Genomic DNA, 8,499 nt, shown 5'->3' with positions numbered 1-8,499 from the left:
TGTCAAGGGCAAGTGCACTGAACTTCATGGCCCCTCCTTGCACCACCTTTCCCCGGCACATTGCCCTCCCAGCAGCCAACCCTGTTGTAGGCAGCTGAGGCCTTTACATATTTAGCAATGATTCTCTCTGGTCTACGTTCCAGGAACTTGTCCTGTCTCCCCTTGACCCACACAGCACCATTCTCTGTCAGGAGTTCCCTGACTCTGCTCCCTCTCCTGTGAGGGACAGGGAAAGCAGAAGGTGAGGAATGTGTATCCACAGGGGCTGCTATTTTCCTCTTATGCTGCATGACCCAGTCAGTGGTAAGACATGCTAATACCATCCAGTCTTCCACTCCAATCATACTGTCCCCTTCAGCATTTTTACAAAGTTCTTTGCATCTGAGCACCATCGGCTAGAAACAGCTTACTATTTGACCACAAAGCCTAATTGTATCAAATACAAGCAAAACGTTTTGTTTTTTTTTTTAAATCCCAAGTAAACAGTCTGTATTCTAACACACAGTAGGTCTGTACCAATTAAATACAGTATGGCAGTATATAAATTACAGTTCTTTACAGTAAATAGTAAAATACGAGAGTCCGCTTACTGTACACAACAATCAAAGGAAGAACAGCAGCTTTTCAGTAAGGTCCCAGGTATCTCAATCATCCGCTTGCTAAGGAACAAAGAACAGATACAGCAGGCCATTCACTTCACTCATTTTTTACCATGTTACTTTACAAATATCCAGAACGGTTGTACAGGCATCTACAGTATCTACATGTGGAACAACCTTCTTAGGAATTCATGAGCACCAGACATAAATCCCTCCATCATTCCCATTATTAAAATAAACTTTACAGATTAAAATTACTTTAGCAGGTTCTATTTCATCTTGATAATAACCAGCAAGTAACAAGTGCAAAGTTTGCAGTCATGATCCATTTACTGCTTCTTTGTTTCCCCACTTCCCCCACACACACCCAAAAAACCCAAAACCCCCTAAAAAATCCAAAATGTTGTCCTCTCACACCCTTGCAGTAATACTGTTTCTGCAGTCAAACTGCCCAGCTGCTTATGTTAACACGTGAAATGCCAGACGTATATAGCTTCAGGCATCATTAGTCATTCCAATCAAATGCCAAGTCAGCACAGTGGCAGGCCTCTAGGAAGACAAAAAATACGTAGCAGTTGGCTATTTCAGTGTGCTTAAACACGGAACATAAGGCTGCACGGTGCCCAGTGACTAAAAGAAACATGGCACCAAGTTACCAGTTAAAACATTTACAATAGAAAGATATAAACAGCAAATATGTCAGTCTAAAACAAGTTCTTTGGTAATTAAGAACAGCAAACTGTAGCTTTTTTTTTTCCCAAATACGGATTTACATCCTGTTTTTTTCCACAATAAAATATCTTTTGTTGTTTAAAATATATCTCCCAAGTTGTTGCGTAACAAATAGTCCAGTACCTCAGTTATCTACAGATCAGCTTTAACTGTATTTTAGTGTGCAGCCGTATCTGCCCACTGGCAGACAAACTATAGATACACATTCATATATATATAATATATATATTATTTATAAAAAATTAGAGAATTAAGTCAAGGACTCTAGAGAATACACATTCCGTATGGACAGATTAAAATGTACAATAGCTTCAAAAATCCATAAAGTTTTCTACACAGTAATGCGTGTAGTAAGTGCAAAAATACTGCAGTTTAGTTAATCCAAGATTTCCTGTTTTCCTGTTTCCTAGAAAAAGCAGAAGCCGCTGCATCTCCTGAATGGCAGAAGACGTCTCCTCCTGTCTTAGGAGTGGCTGATGAGCCTTGAAGCACAGAACTTTTCCGTTTCTCTGAAGTGGAAGATGCCTGACACCGTGAAGTGCTACTCCATTTCCTTGTGGAAGCTGGTGCTTTACTGAGGCGCCCAGGACGAACAAAGACACCGTGTCGTGGTTTGCAGTGGAAGTACTCTTTGCCTTTTACAATTCCATCGTGCTTTCCTTCAACGAAAAGAAATGCACAGGATTAAATGTTGGTACTTTCATTAGCACATATAATTGAGGTGCTGAAGCGTGAATAGCTTTGGTCATCTGCAAAATACTCAAGATCGTTCATGCTGAGTCATGAGGCCAGATGCTCACAATACACTAGGGCGAACAAAACTTGGAAAGGAGGGCTTGAATTGTAACCAAAAAGATGATTTTCTAAAATATTACTTTGTTAACTAACAGTTTAAAAAGTCAAACACTTGTTCATTTTACAGAATAATCTGTCCAGCAAACCAATTGCTTGCAAAGCTTAAAATTTAGCTGCCAGACAAACTTCTGGTATCAGTGATAATATGTATTATCTAAACTACTAAAAACATCATCTTAACGCTTGCAGAACACTGACTTTTTCTGACCCCTCTGAACTGAAGTTAAAGAAAACTTGTATCCTGGAATTCAGCTTTCCCCACTGGAAAACAAAAATAAATCGCTGAAAGCCACTGACAGTAAACCAATTTGACAAGTGATGCACGTTGTCAGCAATGCCCATGAACGTGTGTGCATGTTGCTTTTTAAAAAAAATCTGCCCATTTTAGGCTTTTCTTGTTTCTCTGATCTGTAAAAACAGATGGGTACCAATGGGAACTACTACAACATGCAAAAACATTATTCTGCATAAAGCAAGAAGAGCAAGACTTTAAGACAGATAAAAGTTGATTAGAATGTCCCTATAAACAGAAAGTGGAGAATATCAGATACCAAGCTTCGTGAAATTGGAGAAACTTCCCAGGACTGAATAGGAATGAACTGTACCGCAACTTTAAAAATTGTTCACGCTAACTGCACAGATAACCCAGAGCATATTTAGTCTTACCCAGCTGAACATTTAGTTCTACTCCAACCCAGATTCCAGCTGAAAAATCCACTGTTCCAACGTATCTCACTGTGCCCATCTTATTACTTCCAACACAGACTTGCTCACCCACAGCCACCCAGCTAGGCAAGACTTGGGCTTGATCTGCAGAAGCACCTTCTTCACAATCAGAACCATCCAAGTGGTCCTTCGTAATAAAATCGTCTATGGAAGTATCAGGATAAGTCTCAGGATCTGAAGTCTCTTTTACCAGTACAGAACAAAAAGGGCTCTCCACAGCACCTGCAAGCCGGTCGCCTGCTGCTGCTGCAGAGCTCTGCTGGCCCACACAAGTGCTCTGCTCCTTGTCAGGGCCTTGGGGTGACACTGAGGCGCTCACTCCATTAGAGGACAGAAGGGAACACGACTGCGGAGCTGAGGAATGGTCAAAGTCCTTCCCATCTTCGACGCCCATGAACTCTGTAAAGGAGTGATCTTCCAGAATGTCTGTCGTCTGCTCCACTGTTACTTCGCGTGCTGAAAATTCAATTGTACAACAGGTATTTTTGCTATCCAAGGAGCTCAGAGCTGAAAGTGATCCAGTTCTGGGTAACCGCTGAGAGTCTCTGTCAGTGGCACTGAGGGACGGTGGTACTTGCTCCGTTAAGGCACTGTTTTCTTTCAGTGGTAACACTGGTAACTTTTCTTTCGCTAGCTCCTTTTCTAACTCTCGACATTCCTTGTTCGAAGAAGATCTTAAATCATGTGCAAGGAATGATCCTGCGGGATCATTAGAGTCCAGCTCCTTTGTGTGACTGGCTAGCTGGTCTGTGCTGTCACTACAGGGAACAAGCATGTCAGACAGGGTAGCGTTAGAGGCACTGTGGGAAAAGTAGCCACTAGTAATACTGCTAGTGGTGGGGCTGCGGGATACCTCTTTCTCAAGAACACGTGAACTCATGAAGTCTGATTTAGAAGAGAACCACTCCCTGTTCTCCAGGCTAGCATTGTAAATACTGAAGTCAGCAAACTCCTCCGGTACATAAGGCCGGAAATTTTGAAAACTTTGTGGACTTATCAGTTTCTTATTAATGGCCTCCAACTCACTGTCTTCCTCCTCAGAGTCCTGCAAAAGAACAGAGAGTTGAATGGGATTAGGAACCGATGGCAGTGAGGTTTTCAAAATAAGCTAACTTTCCTTGATTTTTTTCTTTCTGAACGTGGAGAAATATATACCTTTAATATCCTTTAACTGAAGAATGGAAGACAGCATTGAAAAGAGTGGCTGGGAACGTGTCCTGTCTACACTGAGCTATTTAATTTTTAGAAAATAAATTCTAAATAGTTCAGAAAATATAAAACAATAAATGGAGAGTTATGTTTACATGTTTTCATCCATGTATGATAAATCTTTTACCCCCATGATTGCGACTAATTAAACCTATTGAAGGCATTCTGCAGAGCTAATTGACCACCTAACAAGATAAATATAAATATGAATGGGAGCCACAGTCTTTGCTGCAATACCCAGGTTTCTATTAAACTGATATCAGCAAAGCTAAATAACCTTGTTTACCCATGGCTATCATACCTGAACGCATTCACAATGCTTGAAAATAAAGGCAAAATTATCAAATACTACAGTGAATCTTCAAGGAAGCATTTGTGTGCATACATGTACATGTCTGGAGGAAAATAAGTGACACTAATCAGCCTGGCAGAATTTGGAGATACCTCCTTGAATTTCCCTTTGATAATGAGTGGGAATGCACTGTGAGCAGACCCGCAGATGTGGCTTTCACAGAGTCCATCAGAAGCTGATGACTTCAGTCTGTAAAGATGCATCTGAGAAAGACCCCAGCAACACGGTGGTGCTGCTCCCACCAGGATATAAAATGTTGATATAAAATATAAAAATGGTGATATAAAATGCTGCAGGCAGGACTCCACATGGATGCTTTTTTAAGTTCTTCCTTTTTCATATGTGGGTTTGTGTGCAGGTATAAACATACATATATGTATACACACATATACATATTAAAAATTGTTAGTTTACAGGGAATTCCTACTAGAAAGAATAGTATTTTCAGAAAAATGAAAACTACTGAAGTACTTCAGAGAAATTCAAGCTCCTATTATATATCAGTTCCTTTATCTGCATCATAGATTTCAAATACTGATCAAGGCACATCCTGTGTGGTACCTAAAGTAGTTTGATGCTTTCAGGCACCTGCTATGAATCACCAATGTAAAAGGAAAAGCATAATAGTTAACCAGATGACCACTGAGAACCAACGCATCAGGATAAACAGCCTCTTGAAAATGTTTATGATACTTCGTAATAGCCAAGACTGTTCAAATAACTTTGTACGATAAGGCTTCATATGTGCAGAAAGAAAACAGGCTTGTTCAGTTTGCCCATGTCAGAATAATGACAAAATTGTTTAGGCTGGAAGGCATCTCTTGAGGTGAATTAGTCCAATCTCCCACTGCTCAAGCAGGGGTCAGCCAGAGCAGACTGTCCAGAACAGTGTCCTGTTGGATGAGTTTTGAGATCTCCAAGGATGGAGATGCTATAACCTTCCTGCATAACTCATGCCAGTGTTTGACCACCCTCACAGTAAACAAACTGTTTTCTTGTGTTCAGATGGAATCTTGTGTATTTTGATTTGTGCCCACTGCCTCATGTCCTGTCACTGGGCATTGCTGAGAAGAGTCTGCCTTGTCTTCACCCCCTCCCCACCAGGTGTTTTTATGCATTGATAAGATGCCCCTGAGCCTGGACTCCTTCAGGCTGAACAGTCCCAGACCTTCCAGCCTCTGCCTGTATGTCAGATGGCCCTTATCTGTAACAAAGTCTCATTTCATTCCTACCATGTTCAAGCTCATAGCAGATATAATTCACTCATATTACCCATGCAGAACAGCCTCGTAAGCTGACTCAAGATTTTCAGAAATATTAAATTTTTGTTGGCACACCAATCAGTATCTGAAGAAGATGCCTCTGCCTAAGTATATCTGGCAAATCCAACCATATTTCAGATTTTAATACTTGCTCAAATAAAGGCTTGGCATCCTTTGCTTAATCATTTTTACAGCTCTGCTTCAGTTATTTCTCATACGGAATTTGGATAAAGGCTTTAGTTTGCAATTTTTTATTTCTCTGAAGAGGAGTTACAGTGTTATGAAATGTCACCTAAGACTATGGAGAATTATTTATATTATTGAAAATCTTGTAATTTACCTCTAAAATCTACAGGCAGTCCTTTTGGAAGTAAAGGAAATAATCAATAACCACTTTATTGAGACTAAGAATACCCTTCCAAGCTCTAAAGCATTATGAAACATCTTCATTGCATACTGCAGTATACCCCTCATCTCTGAGGGCCCTTTTCTCAATTATCCTGCTTACTCCTTCCCTTTCACCCTTTTCTCTTCTGCAAATATAAGTTCTGCTCTATGCAGGACCTTGTAGTTTATTGGTTTTAAAACATTACAAACTAAGAATTTATCAAATACACACTTTTTTAAGATATGAACTCCAAAGTAATAAATATTTCATGGAGGAAGTATTTCTAGGTGATACTAGTTAAACATCCACTTGAGATCGGATGGCATTTTATAACAAAGTTCTTTGTATCTCCTTTGAAACTTGCAAGATTCCTCATTTGACTGAAAAAAAAGGAAATCTTAACACACAAGGGGTCTCTGTTCGGAGTCAGACTGGATAAGAGGCGGTAACTTAGAAATGGATGTACCGACACACAGACATTGGTTACTTGTTTAGGAAAAGTCCAACAAGTAACCACATTGTCAGTCGTGTTGTTTTAGGGTTCTCTGTCATTGTAAATACAAAAGCTAAGGTACAGAGAACCAGTCTTCTTACTAGAACATGTGTTATGAAGAATGCTGCAAATAAGTGATGAGACACCACCTTGTGACACATAAAAGATGCCCCTGGTGGGGACAAGACATTTTTTTTCAGAGCTTCTCTTGAGTTTCCAGATTGGGAAATGCCAGAAAAAAATTTCAGGGTTCTTCTAATTTCTGTGGATGTAAGATGTGGGGAAAAAAGAAAGAAAATGCCTTGTACTGCTCAGGCTAGTGGCAGAAATAAAGATAAAATCCTTGAAAAACTGGTAAGGAAATGTCAGCCACTTCCCTGGGACGTAACAGAACGACTATAATGAAAAACAGATTTAAGAACTGGTAACAGTAAGAACGTGACAGCAAGAACTCAGGAGATGAGACTATATATCAAGTTTTAACAGTAACAGAAGCAAAACAAGCAAGAACACAGAGCAGCTTCCCTACACCTGCTTTGTAATAAAGATACTGTGTAGTTAAAAGTTAAAATATCTGAGTTTTAAAATCCCTAAATTATACCTCTCAAGTAACCTCAAGACATTAGTTCCCATTTTACTAATTTGAAAATCAGTAATACTTTAGTGGTTGCACCACTGGTTCTTCCATTTTCATTGCCTGCTAGGAGGGTTTCTTCTTAGCCAAACACCCCTTGGACATGTTAATTACAGGCAGGATTTAAATACACTTAATATGAAAACATTTAATCTGACTGTAACATAATCTACTGCACTCATTTATTATATAGAACATGCCCTTATTATCATGCTGTTTTGAAAGAGTTTCAATATCAAACATGTGTAAGTACTGTCTGAAATTTCAGGCTGAATGCCCTATTTCAGGCTAACTGAATATTTTTGTTAACTGCTTTTTTTTTTTTTCCTCCTTTCAACAGATGTGTTTTGAATACTCAAGAAAAGTTAAGAACAGATCTCAGAGAAACATGAGAAAAAGGCCCAACATCGTTCTTACACCTACTTAGGTGCAAAACATCAATCTAGTTAATATTATTAGTTTCCTGTATGTTTAGTTGCTTTACTTCTATGGCATCTTTTAAATGCTGTAAGATGCAAGTGAGCATCCCACCTGAAGCAACACCAAGCATCCAGTTTTAGGAGTACGACTGAGGCTCTGTACCTTGGAGCAGTCATTTACAGTATTGATTAATGATGTGAAAACTTCACTTTGCATCAGATAGAGAGGAGCAGAAAGCTGAAGTTTCATGTGGAGCTGTGATGCTGCCCTGGTGTAATCCTTGAACTCATTCTGAGAGCACTGTTCATCCAATTGTGTGTATGCTCCAGCCCAGTTAAAACATAAGACTTGCTCCAGCTCTGAAAAACATGGGGTAGCCAGGGAAGCCTACATTCCACAAAAGCTTCTTTCCTAAAGTGATAAAAAACCCCCAGAAGCCATCATTTGGGTAAACACAACGCCATAAGCTGTCAGGGTTACGCAGAGCAGCCGTCTCAACCTCCTCCCCACTAGTAGCTGCAAGTTCTTGCCTGTCTCTCCAGTACCCACTCAAGGGTCTATAAGGTGATGAGACAGAGGGCTAGATCTAAAGGAAATATAACTCCATCATAGTCTAGACATCGACCGGATGGATCAGTTCCCTTGATCTGACTCCCTACGCAACCAAACAAAAAGCTATGTTCATGCAAGGGAGAAATCAGTGCAAAGGTTGGAACAAGCAGCTGAGAACAGAAAGAACAGCTCCTTCCAGGGTCCTGTTTGCTACAGCAGGTTTACAGTGTTCAGTGAATTAGTTCCATTCTAGTTGGAAAAGCCTGGTGGCAGGATG

General features: G+C 40.0%; 1 protein-coding gene across 4 annotated transcripts in view; it reads right to left on the bottom strand.

The window, feature by feature from the left end:
- Positions 1-435: 435 nt before the first annotated feature.
- The window catches only part of KIF13A (kinesin family member 13A), a 108,033-nt gene continuing 99,969 nt past the window's right edge, over positions 436-8,499 (bottom strand). For all 4 annotated transcript variants that reach the window (XM_027748317.2, XM_027748318.2, XM_039386667.1 and 1 more), the window contains 2 exons: positions 2,853-3,957; positions 436-1,990 (listed from right to left, as the gene is read on the bottom strand). In XM_027748317.2, the coding sequence (XP_027604118.1) occupies positions 1,704-1,990; positions 2,853-3,957 (1,392 nt within the window). In that variant the 3' untranslated portion in view covers positions 436-1,703. The remainder of the gene's footprint in view (positions 1,991-2,852; positions 3,958-8,499) is intronic.

The sequence above is a fragment of the Pipra filicauda genome, unplaced genomic scaffold (genome assembly GCF_003945595.2).
Source record: "Pipra filicauda isolate LSUMZ 115617 unplaced genomic scaffold, ASM394559v2 scaffold49_size4853605_pilon, whole genome shotgun sequence".
Taxonomy (NCBI): Eukaryota; Metazoa; Chordata; class Aves; order Passeriformes; family Pipridae; genus Pipra; species Pipra filicauda.
This window is presented reverse-complemented; position numbering and strand designations above follow the sequence as displayed.